The 17,727-nt window shown below is 58.4% G+C and overlaps 1 protein-coding gene across 1 annotated transcript; it reads right to left on the bottom strand.

Moving 5' to 3' along the window:
• Positions 1 to 444: 444 nt before the first annotated feature.
• On the bottom strand, positions 445 to 7,176 carry DLL1 (delta like canonical Notch ligand 1). The gene is given in 12 exon segments (XM_036248894.1): positions 445 to 542; positions 629 to 743; positions 915 to 1,225; positions 1,227 to 1,711; positions 2,640 to 2,856; positions 2,967 to 3,136; positions 3,230 to 3,360; positions 3,689 to 3,749; positions 5,396 to 5,653; positions 5,874 to 5,934; positions 6,702 to 6,998; positions 7,123 to 7,176. Coding segments are annotated over 12 exon segments (2,166 nt in total). The 3' UTR covers positions 445 to 536.
• Between the last annotated feature and the right edge of the window lie 10,551 nt (positions 7,177 to 17,727).

Consider the following 17,727-nt stretch of genomic DNA (forward strand, 5'->3'; position numbering starts at 1 on the left):
ATTAACAAAACAGTAAAAAACTCAAATAACATTTGCACGATATTTCATAAATACATTTATATACAAAAAAATATAGTCACATAGACCTGAAGTGCCTTTGTACATATTTACCAAAAACTTAAATTATAAAAAAATGAACATCACAAAATACTCAAGCTTTACAGATATCATGAAAAATATTTGTACAAGTCCAAAAAATAACACACATCTTTTTCCACCTAGAAAAAACACATTTTAGTATCAAAAAGGACGATAAAGGCAGTGTTTGTGATTCTAATTCAAGAAAGACTGGCTCATAAGAATCCAAAATATACACTCAGGCTGTGCATGCGTCTCATGTCGTAAGTCCATTCACTTAAATATATATTTTCTTAAAAGCAACTGTCCATAGTGCAATGGAGACGTCGTGAAAAGGCAGAGTCCGACAGGCGTCCTGACGGGCTCTCCTTCCCTCTCAGCAGCATCCCTTGGGGCATAGATCCTTGGAATTCTATTTATTTTAAGAGAAACGGGGGTTCTGCCATGTCACCTCAATTCTACACCTGGAGGGACCAACAAGACAGAAGGGTTAGCCGCGCGCCGAGACACAGGTCCGGGGACCGAGCCCGCGGGCCGAGCCCACGCCCACCTCAGTGGCTATGACACACTCGTCCTTCTCGGATATGACGTACACCGACTGGTACTTGGTGTCTTTCGAAGTGGAGTACACAGAGTCCCGCCGCCTCCTCTCGGGGGCCTCTCCGCTGGAAGGGAAGCGGACAGACCAGTGAACGTGAGCAAGCGTCTCCGGATGGAAAGGCGGCCGGGCTCCGGGGAGAACACCCGCCTGCCCCGCCTGGCCTCCCGCACCCCCGACAATGGGGAGCCCTCCCTGGCTGGCCTCCCACCTGGCCCTCCTAGCCCAGAGCACGCACCCCCTGAGCGTCGGGGTGCCCTTCTCCTCCCCTGCAGAGCCCTGGGACGGGCACGTGGTGTCCCGCTGGCTGTGGGGGTCCCTGGCGGCGGCGTCTCCCTTGAGCTCCTGCACCAGGTTATAGTCCACCCCGGGGTAGCGGGCCTTGAGGCCGTTCTTGTCGGTGCCGTGGTCCCCGTGGAAGTCCACCTTCTTGTTGGTGTTCTTGATCTGCGTGGCCCCGATGACGCTGACGGAGAGGCCCTTCTCACGCTGGCAGCTGGCCAGGTTGTTCATGGTCTCCGTCTCCCCGTGGCCGGGGTCGGGGGGGGGGCCGGCCCTTCCGCAGCCTCAGCCGCACGCAGACGACCACAGCGGCGCAGCCCAGCAGCAGCACGAGGACCAGCACCACGCCGGCGCCGACGGCCGCCCAGGGGAACGGCCCAGCCTGGCCCTCCACGTACTTCTCGGTGAGGTCCACCACCACGGGCACCGGGGGCGGCTCGGGGAGCAGGAACTGGCAGTTGGGGCCCCCGTAGCCGCGGGCGCACTCACACAGGTAGCGGTGGGCCCGCTCGTGACAGGTGGCGCCGTTGTGGCAGGGCGCGTGCTCGCACCTGCTGACCGGGGCACTGCAGTTCCTGCCCGTGTACCCGGGGGGGCAGGTGCAGGAGAACTCGTTCACGCCGTCCCGGCAGGTGCCCCCGTTGGCACACGGGGAGGAGGCGCAGTCGTCCACGTTGTCCTCACAGTGTCGCCCGGAGAAGCCGCTGCGGCAGCGGCACAGGTAGGCGTCGCCGAGGTCCACACACTGGGCGCCTGGAACATGGACGGGGCGGTCGGTCACTCACACCCAGCAAACGCGGACAGACAAGGACAGCCAGGCGGCCTGAGGGACGTCACGCTCAGGACAGCGAGCACAGCCCGCCACCTCCCATCGCCCCCCCGTCGCCCCCGGAGAGGCCGGCAGGTTCCCCCCAGCGCTGAGGCCGCCTGTGTCCTGGGGCACCTGCGCTTTGGCACAGACTGCCCCACGGCCCGACGAACAGCCCGCTCAAGAGGAGCAGGAGAAGGGCAGGGGTGGACCGAGGGGCAGGGGTGTCCTTCCTGAGCCCGTCTGCTGAGCCTCCAGCTAGCTGCCTCACTGAAGGGGGTTCACAGGCCACAGCCGGCACACGGGACGGCCACACCTTCTGTGCCGCTGACGGGACCCTCCTCCCATTCAGTGATTGAGCAGTGAGGTTCCCCACCACCCTGTCTAATGGTGGAGCTCCGGAAGCTTCCAGAAGGTCCGGCCTGTCTGGGGCCCTGCTTCCCTCCCTGAGCGTGCGCAGGGCGTCCCAGCCCCACGGCTCACTAGGGCACACCCGAGGGCTGGGGGCAGTGCGGAGCCGGCCTCTCTCCGATCCCAGGGGCTGGACGCAGCTGGAAGTACGACCGGCAGCAGCAGGGCCTGGTCAGAGGGCCACGGGCTGCACGCACGGGAAGGGGCCCCGGCCTCTCGCCAGGCCTCTCGCCAGGCCTCTCGCCACAGGCTCTCCCTGAGCAACCTGAGGGTGGAAGCCTGGCTGCCTCCCTGCCTCCCTGCGCGGGCGTCTCCGGACTCAGGACGAAACCTCTACAAAGAGCTCTGTTCAGATTCAAGGGCTCCATGGACTCGGCAAAGCTGCGGGCCTGGCTGGGACTGAACTCGAGCTCGGCGCCCTCGTCGGCGCTGACACGGGGCAGAGCCTCGAGGGGCCCCTACCGTTAGAACAGGGTGCGGAGCTGCAGGGGTCCACCTTCTTCTCGCAGTTGAAGCCGGAGAAGCCCGCAGGGCAGCGGCAGGTGTAGCCACCCTCGGGGTTGTCTGAGCACCGCCCCCCGTTGAAGCAAGGGCCGTCCGCGCAGGCCATGGCGCTCAGCTCACAGGCTCTGCCGTAGAAGCCGGGTGCACAGGTGCAGGAGTAGCTGTTCTCAAGATCCTATGTGACGGAGAACACGGAAAGCCTTTTTAGCGCTGCTCCGGGAGACCCGCGCAGTCCATGTCCAACCAGGGCCCACTCGGCCGCCGAGCCGCTGAGCCGGGACTCACCGTGCAGCTGCCCCCGTTCCGGCAGGGGCCGGTGCCACACTCGTCCACCTCGGCCTCACAGGTGGCTCCCGTGTAGCCAGGCCGGCACGAGCAGGTGTAGCTCCCCTGGCCCGTGTTGGTGCAGGTGGCCCCGTTCTTGCAGGGCTTGTGGTGGGTGCAGTAGTTGAGGTCTGGGGGCAGAGCAGGAGGGAGCCCAGGGTTAGACTCGGGGAGGCACACCTCCCTGTTTGAAGCCGGAGCCCGGGGGCAGACAGGAGGCTTACCCTGGTTGCAGAACAGGCCCCCCCAGCCTTCCTGACAGGTGCACTGCCAAGGCTGCTGGCAGGTGCCGTGGAGACAGCCGGGGTAGCGGATGCACTGGTCACAGTACCGGCCCTGCCAGCCCACTCTGCACCTGAGGAGAGGACAGTGAGGGCCCAGCGTCCACGCCCAGGAGCCTGCCTCCCAGCGGCTCCTGCCCCTCTGGTTCTCAGCGGGCAGGACAGGGACTCCCTCAGGACCTCCGAGGGTCCGATCCTGGGGTCACCAGGCAGCAGTGCCAGAGGCACCCCCAGCGAGTCCTAATGCCACGGGTCCAACTGCCATCTTCCACCTGCTGTCTGAGGTTCCTGCAACCAGCGAGCTGAGCTGACCACCCGTGACCTTCCCCGTCTCCACGTCCTCCACAGCCCACCCGCTGGCCTTCCCCGAGCCTGCCCTGGAGGCGGTGCCCCCAGACTCACTTGCACTCCCCCGGCCTGTCACAGAAGCCGTGCTGCTCGTCACACCCAGGCAGGCAGATTGCTGCAGGGAGAGAGGACACAGGTCACGCCCAGGGCTGCCCGGCACGGCGGCCGCCTGCCCACAGCCCGCCGGGCTCCGTCCTGCCTGGTCACCGTGGACTTTACTCAGCCAGGGTGAGTGTTCTTCTTAACACAGCCCCTCGAGGACAAAAGATCTCGGAAGCCCCCACCCCCACCTCACCCCCTTTCTTCTAAGAGAGGGTCAGAAGTCCTTCCCCGCCTCCTCCCCCACTTCCCGATTCTGTGCACAAAAGCTCCACCTCTTAATACCCAGAAAGTGTGTGTAGATGAGGGTGGACAGCTGGTCTGCAGAGGGCCAGGGCCAGACAGCTGCTCCATTGTCTTCCCTCTCCCAGCAGCTGCCCCGTGCAACAATGCGGCCCTCACCCCGGCCCCCACCCTCACACACCCCAGCGTGTACACACCACACACACATGCACGCGCGGCCTTTCCGCCAATGAGAGCGGGCGTGCGTCCGTGCACCTATCCCTGCCGAGATCTAATGGATGGCACGCGCGCACTGGGGGCGGGGAGAGACGCCAGTGTTTGAATAAGAAGAAAAAAGTTTGAGTTTATGGCTACCCACAGAGAAGAGAGGGCAGTCCGAGGGGGGAGGCTGGGGCTGGCCGGCTTCCTGCGCGTGCTTACGCCTGGTGGTGAGACTCCTGGACAAGCCCCTCTGCACAGTTTTAAGACAACAGAGACACTGGGGCTGCAGGAGCTCGGGAAAGCTGGGAGACAGTGACGGGGACAGTGACGGGGACAGTGACGGGCCACCCTCGCCCAGGTACAGCCCATGAGCACCTCGGGGAGGGCTGCTCCTCCAGGGCAGGAGAGGAGAAGTCACCGGGGTCTGAGGAGCTCCGGGACCCACCCTGGCTGGAGGGAAATCTGACCCCTGGGTCTGCAGGCAGCAGTGTGGACTTAGCAGGCTGGGGAGAGGCCCAGGAGCCAACAGGGTCCTCACAAGCCCCCACGCCCCCTGCCCTGGTTTCCTGCAACCTCAGAGCAGCTGCCTGTTCTGTCCTGGCTGCCAGGAGAATCCTGGGCAGGAAGGGCCTAGGCCACTTGTAAAGTATCTCTTTCCCAAACAAGGTGCGGAGGGCCCTCCCACACAGGTCTGGCACACCCAGCCTGCACGTAACCCTCCTCCTGCCCCCAGCCCCCCGCGGGGGACAATGTCGTACAGTGTGTGCGTGTCACGTCGGGTATTCGCAAGCACGTGAGCTCTGGGAAGAGGCCAGGCACTCCAGCCTCAGAGAGCATTAAGCTCTTTCCAGTGAGACTCTGTCCCAGCAGAGAATTGGTTTGCAGCAGCCCCTACACACCAACACTGCTCTCTGTTCCTCCCTTCCTTCCTCCCCTCCCTCTCCCCCACTGACTTCCTGACCCCTGGCCCTGTCTCCAAAATCCTCCCTGATTAAGAAGGGCAGCTTCCCATAACGGAAGTTAAAAAGTCTGAGTTGACCCCAACCCCGAGCCTGGCTGACTGAGGTCTTGGCAAGTCTCTCCAACTCCCCAGATCTGGTTCCCCCACCAGAACACCTCTGCGGTGCGAACAGCCTGGATCCCAGCCCACAGAAAGCTCCACCACTCCCAGGAAAGTAAGTAAACTGAGGAAAGCAGACTGCTCTCCATGGAACCCACCTTCAGTGCAGTACTGGCCTTTCCAGCCAGGGTTACACACTTTTTCCCCCCTCTCCCCGCAGGTGAAGTGGCCAAAGGCGTCGTCCCGGGGGCGGCAGAAGACGGAGCAGCCCTCCCCGTAGTAGTGCTCGTCACACACGAAGCGGTAGGAGTACTTGAGGTCCGTTCGGCCACTGCTGTGCAGGTCCTGGGACCACTCCTCACCCACAGTCAGGTGCCGCTGCGTGGCCAGGCGGCTGATGAGTCTCTCTGGGTTTTCTGTGGGAAGAGGAGGCTCCTGTGGGTTCTGGCTCTGAACCTAGAGGCTGGGACTCGGGGGGACAGATGCACACTGCAAGGGAAGGGCCCAGACCCTCTGTCCTGAAGCTCCTGCAGGAACGTGCAGAATGAGGGTGCACACGTTTGTCTCTGGGAAGACAGGGACTCAAATAATATTAACGAGGGGAGCAGTTTGGGAGTTTTTTTGTTTTGCGTTTACCTGTTGCAAGGTCGTCAGGAGAATCTGTATGCAGAGCTTCAATGATCAGAGAGAAGGTGCCCTGGGAGAAGGGGAGGAGACAAGATAAACTAGAAATGTCTCTTCAACACTTAGAGCACTGGGGACAAGTCAGGGAGGGCCTGGTGGCTGCAGATCTGGTGTGCAGTGCATCTGGGGAGGGTGCGTCCCAGGGAGGAGCTGCGTGTACAGTGCGTCCCGGGGAGGGTCTGCGTGTGCAGTGCGTCCCGGGGAGGGTCTGCGTGTGCAGTGCGTCCCGGGGAAGGTCTGCGTGTGCAGTGTGTCCCGGGGAGGGTCTGCGTGTGCAGTGCGTCCCGGGGAGGGTCTGCGTGTGCAGTGCGCCCTGGGGAGGGTGCGCCCCAGGGAGGATCTGCATGTGCAGTGCGTCCTGGGGAGGATCTCTACATCTGTCGCCTGTTTTCACTTTCCTCAAGGAAATGGAAGAACTTAAAGAGTGGTTTCCTGGCGTGTTTTTTCAGCCTGTTAGTACAGGATATCACATTAAAAAAAAAAAAAGACTGTGCTGGAGCGGGCGGGGCTTGAGCGGGGCTGTCCTCAGTCTTCAAGGGATGGACCCACGCAGCGGGGTCTGGGGCTGCCACGCTGAGGGGCTGACCATGGGACCAGCTTGTCTAAGAGCAGGGGCCTAGGACCTTCCCACAGACGGCACTCACTCGACTTGGGGGCTGGGTGCAGAGTCCGGATACGGAAGCGTCCAGGGTCCCCGCCTCTGCCTCACCCTGCCCCGGCTGTCACCCTGCCGCCGCCCAGGCCCCCGCGTGCCCCGCCCCGCGCAGGTGAGGCGCTCACCGGCCAGGTGAAGCCCAACGGGAAGCGGATGGGGTTGCTGAAGGCGGGGTCGGCGCCCGCGCCATCGGGCAGGCTGAAGGAGTCGACGCCTAGCACCGGCGTGACCGCGCTGCCGTAGGTGCAGGGCGGCTCCGGGGACACGCTAGCCTGGTAGTGCTTGAGGCAGACGCGGAAGAAGGTCCTGCAGGCGCACGGCGGCGGCCCTGCGCCCCCGCGGCAGCAGTTGCGGTTGCCCAGCAGCCCCTTCTTGTTGACGAACTCCTGCAGCTTCAGCTCGAACACCCCCGAGCTCCAGACCTGCGGGGAGGACGCGGCGTGAGCGCGCGGCAGCTGGGGGGCGGGGGCCGCCGGTTCACTTTCGCTCCACAGTCTGCACCCGCGCGTCCTGCGACCTTACCCCACAGGGCTCCTGACAACTCACCTGGCACAGCAGGGCCGAGACCACGGCGAGGGCCAGGGCGCACCGGCGGCCCATGGTGCACCGCCCGACGCGCTGGCTCTCCTGGCGTTCCACCGGTTCTCTTCTTAAAGCAGCAGCTGGGGGCGCGAGGGGCTGAGTGCGCACCGACCGGCGAGGGCAGGGAGGGCGCCTCTGCCCGGCTGGGACGACCAGGGCTCCTTTCTCTCGGGACCCGGCAGGCTCGGTCCAGGCCGAAACGCCTTGGATCGCCCTCGGCGGCCGAGGCAGCTGGGGACGCGCGGGGAACGGGGCTCGCTCGGAGATATTGCCCCTGGAGCAGCAACTTTCGGTTTTCTCCTCTTTCTTTCAATCCACGAGTGGGGAAAGGTCGTCTGCTTCCTGGTCTTGTCTTAGGCGTCTTCGCAGGAAAAAAGAGAGAGGGAGGGGGAGAGAAAACGTCCAGACCGTCAGCTTAGTTCCCAGGGAACAGCGGAGTCTCCTCCGAGTCCTGTTAGAGGCGCGATCGGGCAATCCACGGGCGCGGCGATAATCCGGGGCCAGTGTGGCGCGGGCCGAGCCGGGTCATTCAGCGGCGGCGGGCGCTCCGGAAGCAGCCTGGGCCCCTGGTATCTCCTGTGCCGCCGCAGATACTCGCGTCGTTCCGAGGAACCCAGCCAGTGCCATCCGAGTAAACACACGCGGAGCCGCGGCGGGTCGTGGGAGGAGGCTCTGCGCGCCGCGGCCCGTCCTCCGCAGCGATCCGCCCTGGCCGCCGGTCCCGCGGGTGCGCGCCGAGGGTCTGGCTCTCGCCAGCGCCGCGCCCTTATATACCTCCGGCCGCCCGCATGGCTAATGAGATGCAAATGAGCAGCCCCCCAATCTGGCGAGAGCTGTCACAAAGGAGCCACTTTTCCAAACCCTCCTCTCAATGGATCGCCAAATGGTCAGTGAGCTGTAAAATGTGCAACCCTCCTCCCCGCCCCCACCCCTCCCCGCCTCCGGCCCTCCCCCTGCGCCCGCCCCCAGCACCCCCCTTCCTCCCTCTCGACACAAAACGCACTCATTTACATTCCTGCAAAATGTTCCCTGCTAGAGTCCCTTCGGATCCCGAAGCTAGTGCCACCGCCCGGCCTCCTCGGCCACCTCCCGGGCCACAGGCTCGCGGAGGCCCACGGTGACACCGCGGCGCCGCGCCTCCCGCCTGCGGAGCGCAACCGGACTTGTGCGCTGGACACGGGCTGGCAGACTGTCCCGGCCGTGGTGCCCGCCCACCGTCTCCTCGCGCCCACGTCCCGGGGCTCAGGGGATGGGAGGGGGGAGCGAAGTTAGAGGCCCGGTTCCTGGCGGGCCGCCTTCTCGGGGGCGGCCTCTTCCGAAGGAGGAGTCTCCGAGCGAGGGGGCCGGGGGCACGGTAGGACAGGGGCGGGCGCGAGCAGCAGGCAGAGGGTGGCGAGAGCACATCGGCAGTTTCGAGAAGTTTGGGATGGTCTGACACCCACCCACCTCCTGGCCCAGGACCCGACTCAACGTCTGGGAACGCAGAGCCCGCAAGCCGGGCAGGGCTGGCGGCCAGCGCAGTGCCCCCCACCCCACCCCACCCCACCCCACCCCACCCCACCCCACCCCACCCCCACCCCACCCCACCCCGCTGCTGCTGTGGGGGCGGGATCCCGGCAGCGCGTCCCCCCAGCCGGGAGATCCTGCCGCCTTAAACCGCAGTCTCTCTCGCTCCCAGTGCACACGCGCACCCTTCCCGGCGCGATTCTCGGCCGCGGCCGCTTTCCTGGGTCTCCGGCCCCTCTCTCCTGGGTATATCCCCCCTCAGCCTCCCTCTGCTTGGTAAAAAGTGAGTTCGGTGTGTGTCGTTCGCGTGGCTGTCATTAAGGCAGCCTGTTATTGTGCGAGCCTGGATCAGGGGCTCTTTGTGCGCTCAGCTGTATGGTAATGCGGGCCGCACCTGCTCCCGCACAACGCGAGAGAAAGAGCCCCTCGCGCGCCCCGGCCTCTGCAACAATGTCCGGCACATGCTCCCAGACCTCCACCCGCCCCCCAGCCCGCAACCTTTACACAGCCATCACCTTATTAGGTTTGTACACGTCCATCAGACACTAGAACTTTTGTTTTCAGTTTTAAAAAGGGAAATGAGTTTATTGGGAGGGCCGAGAACACACGTATCACACAATGAATTATCGAAATTGCTCTCATGCTGCGGGCTCAAGGCAGAATTAAGGTGGGGCGCACACTCCTACTCTGGCATCCAGCTCTGTGCCGGGCGCGCGCCGAGGTCTCTCCCATCGCTGCTCCGCCTTCTCGCCCTGCCCCGCGCGGCTCACGGGGCCAAAGGTGTGTGTTGGAGAAGTGTCCCTTGCACGGCCTCGCAGCCTGGGTGCTGGCCAGGGCCTCGCTGTGGGTGCCACCTGATTGGTGGGGACGGGCACCGTTCAGGCAAAAGTGGGCTTTCAGTGCGACAGACGTCAAGATGGCAAAGTTCATAAATACAAAGTAAACTCACTGTAAACAGCCTCTACAAGTCACTTAGTTGTCCACGGAGTCCTTCCAGTTAGGCAACTGGGGTCCTGCTTCTGTGGCTCCCAGACACCCCTACGGTTTGGGGTCCACAAGTACACACACTCCAGGGTTCCCACCGCTGCCTCCTTAGAGAAGCAGAGAATTAATCGCAGGTAACGTTTCAGGCGGAGGTGAGGAAGGCAGGCCAGACCCCGCCAGAACCTCCTGCCGTTTGGTTCTGAGCAAATGGAAGCTGCTGGCGAGGCTACACGCAGGACGGAGGGCGCTCCCCGCCTGGGCTGCTCCCGCCTGGACTCGCTTCCACACAGGCGGCCAATCCTAATTTAACCTTGCCACCTAGCGTCAGCTTCCTCTTCGCACGACATCCATGTTTCCTCTGACAGCTAATTTCTGAGAACTCTGCTCCCCACAGCACAGAGACCAGTGTGTGTGTGTGTGTGTGTGTGTGTGTGTGTGTGGTGGTGGTGGGTGGTGGGGAGTGAGCGCCTTCCTGGAGCAGGGGACCCCAGAGGCCGACAGGAACGTGGGCTCTAAGTGCTCTGCGCCCGAGACTGGAGTAGATTCAGTAGGAAATGCAATATCAGGAACCTTTTAATTAGAAAATGGAAACAGGCTTATTTGAATGCCTGTTTAAAAAAGTGGAAATAAAAAGTTCCACGCGCAAGGGCTTAAACCTTGGGGGGCAAAGACTTGCCCCAAATCTTTAACAAACCCCCCTCAGGATCAAGTATTTGTTAAATTGACATGGCACAGATTTCTCGATTACGGCGGCAAAGCGGAACTGAAAGGCGTCGTAAAATCCATCAGAATCCTGCCCAAAGCGTTCATTCTTTTCCAACTTAATTTATGCCACGAGATTCTGTATTGGGGAAATCAAGCAGAACAAGTCTTTCTCCTTCCTCCTCGCCTGTTCTTCTTTCCTCCTTTCTTCTTCCTTTTCTCCCTCCTCCCCCTTCTGCTCCTCCTCCTCTCTCCCACTCCACGTGGGCTCCCCCTTCTCCCTTCCTAAGCTGAGCTGAAGGAGACTGTTTAACTTCAGTGTTTCTATGGGAGCCTGTTGTAGTTTAACTCCTGCACACCAGTAGCTGAGAGGAACAAAGGAGAGACTCGAGGTCCAACTATTCACCCTTTCTGCGCACTTTAATTTTCATTGATTGGGAAGACAAGGGGAGCCCTTAGGGATTCAGGCTGAAGGGGGATGACACGCCTTTAGACGCCATCAGCCCCCTAGCCAGCCATCTGCTCCAAACCAAATGGCGTTTTTTCACTCCCTAACTGCATGTCTCTATACTCCCGTAACTCAGCGCTCTGAACCCCCAAATGCAGGAGGGAGCTTAAGCTGCAGCATGTTAAGTAGACCAGCTCCATGTTGGCCCTCACAGCCAGACCTCCTCCCCACACACCATAAATCCTCACCTTGCTCATTAGGAAAAAGCAGGAAACTTTCTTTTAAATACTTTTTGATGTCTCAGCAAATTCACTGTACAAAGTGAGGCTCATTAAGGCTGAGAAGACACCCAATACATCGGACACAGGGTTGGAGCGGGACTTACTGCCTGGTGGTGGTTTGTTCTTGCCAGGCAGGTGTAGCTCACAGCCTGGATGACCCTGCTGGCTAGGACAGAACCACGGCACAGCCACCACAGAGGAATTCTGTGCTGGAGAGCCTGGTTATTTTACCAACCATTCTATTAGGCCACTTTACCAAATTAACCATGCCCATGCTCAGGAGTTAGTGTAACCTACCACTGTGGTTACCCAACCTCGTTCAAATCCCCTTCCACCCAAAGAAAAGTCCTTTTCTCAAGGTGTGTGTGTGTGTGTGGTGGTTTGGGGGCAGGGGGGTCTGGGAAGATTGCAATAAACAATGCCCACAATGGGCCTGGGACTCTAAGCCAGCCACAGGTTCAGTTTTCTGTGTAAATAAGTCTGGAGACTTGAGTGGGGTTTGTGTTTTCATAGACCCACTGAACACTGTATACCCAACAGAGAGGTTCTCTTATTCCCAAGAAGAATTAGGGTCCTTGTTCAGAACAACAAAATAAAAAAAAACTTCCAAGAAGCAAATCTGTTGTTGGTCAAACATGCCAGCTTACTTGAAAAAGAAGGAGGAGGAGGAGGAAGGAGCCCTAAAGCATGTTTATTAATTAGTATTAGTATCACATCTCCCACCAACACACCCTTTGCCCACTCTCCTTAGCCACAGTTAATAGCGGGTAAGACACCAGAGGGATTGGCCTGCCGGCTGTGAATGCACGGAGCTGCTGCAGATTTCTGTGGGCAAATCCTCGGTCTGCCCTGCACATGTGATGGGTGTTCCCTCCCTTCTAAGGCTGCCTTACGGACCAAACCCTGGGGGACACGTGCCCGTTTACAAGACACACTGACCGAAATGTAAATATGAGTATGTTTCCCTTTGGTTGTGTCTGGACCTCGCTGGTGGCAGATACCCTTCTAAACGAAGCAGTGATTTTCAGCTGGTGAGCCGCAAGCATTTTTGAAATATGCAGCGCCTGACTACTTAGTCAGGGGCACTGACCTCTTTTCCCTTGGATTGTCAGTTTTTAGAAATGACAATAGCCGGCTGCTGTGAATGAATCAAACGTATACCTATTTTTTTGTCACGTGGGCAAAAATACAATGTATTTTTTGGTGTGCAGAATTTCAGGAATTAGTTGGTGTGTGCCGTGAAATGAAAGAGGTTGAAAATCGCTGACCTAAGCCATTCATTCCTCCATCCACAGCCGGAAAGAGAAGGGGGCCTATCCAGTTTATATTTAGACACCGGAGGCTTCCCTCCGGCAGCAGGATAAACACACACACCCCGACCAGCCCGCTTCTGCCCCGCTGCGGCGCGCCCCCCGGAGGCCGGCCCCACAGACGGCGAGGACAGCGACCCCTGGCCCGCAGGTTCGTGTGGGCTGGGGGCGGGGTGGTAGGACAGAACCGGGGAGAACGACTGGCCCTGACAGCTCCTCCGAAGCCTCCCCCTCCGTCCGCCGTGAATGAGCCCGGGGCCCCGGCTTCCCTGCGGAGCGGGGTCACCGCCTGTCTCAAAGCCTCTCCTTCTTTCAAGGGACCAGCGGCGAAGGCGAGGGGAGGAAGGAATGCCGCACACCCACGTGGTTTGTCTTGTTGTTTGGGGTGCACTGCATTTGGGGCACCGCCACCAGAGCGGTGCGCGGAGCCGGAGGCCGCAGGTCTGCAGACGTTGCAAAGGCATGTGCGGATTTGCATGAGAAAGGGCGGGTCGCGTGGCTCAGGCACGGCCGGGGCAGTGGACCGCTCGGCCCCTCCCCCCGGCCACCCTCTTCTCCTCGCTCCCCACTGCTCCCTGCGCCCCCACGGCCCCCAGCACCTCCCCTCCCGCACCCACTCCCCGCGCCCCCCGCGCCCCCACCCCGCGCCACCCGCCCCTCCCGCACCCCTCCCTTGCCTGTGTCCCCACTGCTTCCTCCCACCCCTACCCCCCACCCCAGTCTCCTCGGCTGCTGCCACCTCTCCCCGAAACCGCGGATCATCTGCTCGGGGCTGCGCGCCCATCTCCATGACAAAGCGCGTGTTTACCTGGCCCAGGCCCCGGCGGGCGCGCCTTTGTCCCGGATCAGATGACCGCGCAGCTGCTCCGCTGCGGCGCTCCCCCCCCCCCCCCCCCCGCAGCCCCTTGGACCTTTCCGCAATAGAACGTGCTAGGCCGGAGGGGGGCGCGTTAGGTGGAGGCTGGTGTCCCCCCCCCCCAACACAGACCGCAGCGCTCTGGAGGGCTTCCTGGAGGCGGTGCCGGCGCTCACTCGGAGGGGCATCTCTGCTAGGCCGGGAGGGGCCAGGTTGGCTGGGACCTGCGGTGGACCAACCCCACCCCCCCCTGCTGCCGCTGGGAGCCTCTGGCCGACCCTGCAGGCCCGCGCACCCCTGCCGCTGGGGAGGGCTCCCGGGTTCGGCCCACTGCGACCAAGGGGAGGCTGCGCGCACTGTCTGCTGGGCCCGCGAGTGGGCGGTGGAACCTTTGTGCGCCCCTGGACCCCAGATCCCGGCTCCAGGGCGCACGGCCAGGTCACCTGCATCAGTGATTGGACCTGGAAATGCAAGGCCTGTGACTTTGTAAGACAATGGAGGAGGGAGAGGGGCTCCGAAGGGCGATGGGCCGCAGGCCTTCCAGAGGCCTCGCTCTCCGGGACGCGCCCCACCCGGGAGGTCGCGGGCACCTGTCGCCGGGTCCCGGGGCGGCCCGTCAATCACCGCCGGGCGCCCCAGGCTCTGAAACGCAGTCGCCCCGGAGACGCCGCGCCCCAAGCCCTAACCGGGGCGTGCGGTGCTCGGACCCGCCCTCCCTGCGGAGTGTCCCGGCTGGACCCCAGGAGCCCTGGGTGAGGCGGAGCTCTCGACAACGCTGTCCTTCCCTGGCCTCCCACCTCCCCTTTTCTGTGAGCATCTGCCCGGGGGAGAACAGATGTGGGCACCTGCGGTGACAGGCTGCATATGCTCCATCCTATTCACAGGCATTCAGACGTGGCCACAATGAGCAGCCTTTGTGCGCAGTCACTAAATATATTAATCTGCACTCCCCAGAGCACCGGGCTGTTTAATTTTTCACCAGCAATAACATCTGATCTAATCCTTAAATCGGCTCCCAAAAGGCTGCCCTCCCGCCCTCCTCTTTTTCTCTTTCTCCCGCCCCCTCCCGAAGAACGTGTGAAGCTATTCAACCTTCCACCTGTTGCCTGCTGAACTGGGCGTGGGTTCCTGCAACATCTGATGTTGGTCGGGGCCGCGGTGGGGGCGGGGGACTGTGTGGGGGACGCTGTTGGGCCACATGGGCAGAGCCTGGGCATGTTTATCGGGAAAATATACACAAAGTGCTGAGCGCGGCTCCCCAAATGTTGTGCAAACAAAAACGATAATTATTAAACAGCTTCCAAAGCAACAGGGCAGACCCATCCCTTCGGTGTAAGCGCCTTTAAAAATGTACATAAAGTTCCCATTTATCTTTTTGTTTATTAAACTCTAGAGGTTTTTATAAACACCGGTCAATAGGCCACACAGCCAAAAGGTAACATAAATCTCAGATGTAAGACTTAGATTTTTTTTAGCAATTTTGTTGCATGACTCTTTTATCTTAGCACCCCTTATTCTGTTTTGATTTGTTTTCAGCCACAATGAGTCCTTCAGTGCCATTGTGGGTGTCACAATGCAGACGAACACCAGGCTGTGAATGGAGACAGAGGCCGTTGAAACAAACCAGGCTCTTTCTTTCCTCTCCGCCATTGTAATATGAATGGGCCTTCTGCATTCGCTGCTAGGAGACGACTCTACAAAGCCCTGCTCCACCAAATGGGCTGGAGAGAAAGGGACCCCAATAAACAACCTAAGTATTGGAGAAAAAAAGAGGGGACACGTTTAGGCAAACGTCGTTCACCTTCTGATCCACACAATTTATTAATCTCAAAATGTAGGACCTACTTTCTACAGCTGCATTCCTTTCTGTTCCCCGTCTTCTTCCTTCTCAATATTTTAATTCTTACCCGCTCCCAAGGGACACAGAATGGGGATGGCACTGGCTCACCATCGAGATTTGTTTTCAAAATGCCATTTTCTTTGAGGAAAATGGGAACAGGGCAGGGGCTGTTTCTCAGTCATCACCCCTAATAACGAATTGTTAAGTGCTTTCAGAATGCATGCATCAGGCTGTTGCTAGGTAAGCATTGGCATGGCTGGGGAGTCTGTTTTAGGAACAATCTCAAACTATCGTTTGTTTTAGTGATACTTGGAACTGTTCCTATTAACAGTAGAAGTTAATTAAGGCAAGAAATGTAGCTGTTTTCAGGTTCTTAAGGCCCCAGCAAAAGTGTTATTTAGTGGCTAGACCTAAGTCAGGCTACAGCTGGCACAACCAGAGTCCAGCAAATGGGAAAAGGAGGTCACCTTTCACAGTGGGGGCTGCAGTCAAACACCGCTGTCCCTGGAGGGTGGGAAGGCCTCTTCAGTCCTCATCTGTTCATTAGTCCACTAGCTAGTCATAGGGGCTGGAGGTCCAAAAATAATCTAGAACTGCTTTTGTAACTGCCAGACCAGCTCAAACTGGTCCTATCCGGTGTCTAACAAAACCCAGAAACAGAGTTTACCCCACTCACAAGTAACACCTGTGGAGAACGGAAGGCCTGACTCCTGACCAGAACGTGAACACCAGAACCCTTTCAAAGCCAAGGCCCACTGTCCAAGAATATCTGGTGCTGAAATGCCCTAAGTCTTGCCTGGACTTTGGGGGGAGAGTGGGGTGGAGGGGACCAATGGCAAGGAAAGGGGGACATCGGTAATACTTTCAACAATATGTATATTTTTTAATCCTCACCCAAGGATATTTTTCCATTTATCTTCAGATAGAGTAGGAGGGAGAGAGTGAAACATCCATGCAAGAGAGACACATTGATTGGTTGCCTCCCACATGACCTCGACCAGGGCCAGGGACTGAACTGCAACCAAGGTACGTACCCTTGACCAGAACTGAACCCAAGACTCTTTGGTCCGTGGACTGACACTCAAGCCGCTGAGCCAAGCCAGCCAGGGCTAAATACATTTTTTAAAAATCTTGCCTTGAACCCCGAACCCAGGAGACAGATTTGCGCCTCTCTTCCTGTCTCCTTGCCAGTCCACTTGTGAATGGAGCCTTCTCTTTTCCCAGAAGCTGATGTCCCAGCACTGGCTTCTGTGTGTGCCAAGCCACAGCCTTGCTGGGTAACACTTTAAACTACTATATGAATTACACAGTGAGCAGAGAAGTTCCCCCTGCTCTTTTATTTTGGGGAAGAGTTTCTGTAGGATGAATGTGTCTTCTTTAAATGCTTGAAAGAATTCGCCAGTGAGTCCGTGTCTGAAGTTTTCTTTGCTGAAAGTTTTTAATTGCAGATGCAATATAATAAATACATTCAGGGTTTAATAAATATAGGGTTACTCAGATTTTTTTCTTCTTTGGTCAGGTTTGATCATTTGTAAGATTCAAGGAATTTCTCTATCTCAACTTAAGTTTTTTGAATAGTCTCCTTTTAACCCTTAGTATAAGCAAAGCTGTGATGTCGTCTTCCATGATTGGTATGGATAATCATGTCATCTTTGTTGTTATTGTGATCAGTATAGCTACAGGCTTATCAGTTTTATTGATCTTATGAAGGAACCAGCCTTTTGTCTCTTTGATTTTTCTCTGGTGACCTGGACATCTCTTTGGTTGCCTCTCAAGAATCTCCATCCTTCACTTTTTGCTGTCTCCTGTCTGAAAGTAGAAAAAGCATATATTTTGTCTAGTTCTCTGGTTGTTTAGAGTAGAAGAACAAGTTCCAGAGGAATTATTCCTTCGTGGACAGAAGCTGAAACAGACAGCTACAAGTAACAGAAAACCCCAATTCAACACTCTTCACTATTAAAGAAATTAAGTTTCGTATTCAAGTAAAATAATGAGGAGACGTCGTCTCCTAGAACCCGAGGAATTAGGAGGCAGAGTGGTCTTAGTTAATTTTAGTTCCATCACCTCCTCTCTGCTGGGGGCTGGTTGGTTCTGACATTGCTCACTCGGCCCATGATGCCTGCAGGACCCAGAGCCACATGCACAAAGGACGAGGGACACATTCTCTATATGATGCTTGTTATCAGCAGTAACACGCTTCAGTCATATTGAACATGGATCAACCATGGAGAAGTCGGTTTTTATGGTTGTACCTTTTCTCTCTCCCAATTTTTGGATGGTGAACTATTATTTAAATAAAATCTAGGGCCCATGTGGTTGTTGCTTTCCAATAAACCTTGAAGGCCATCGAAGGGTCAGCGTGTCACCCGGAGAAACCTGTCCCGAATCCTACCCTTTCCACAGTTCATGTCATTCTCCATTTCCTTTGCTTTCAGTCTTTCTCTTTAACCCGCTACCCTCCCTTAGTTCCTCGCTTCTCCCCGTGTTCAACCTACAGCTTCTCTTTTTCCTTTTCTTTCTTATCTTCCCTATTTTCCTCTTTTACGTAAACTCTTCGTCCCCTGCTTCCAGGCTCTCCCGCGACTGGCAACGCGATGTGTCTGCTAGAGCACGGGGGACATGTCTGTGTGGTGTGAAGTACG

Source organism: Molossus molossus, unplaced genomic scaffold (assembly GCF_014108415.1).
Source record: "Molossus molossus isolate mMolMol1 unplaced genomic scaffold, mMolMol1.p scaffold_m16_p_8, whole genome shotgun sequence".
NCBI classification, from domain to species: Eukaryota; Metazoa; Chordata; class Mammalia; order Chiroptera; family Molossidae; genus Molossus; species Molossus molossus.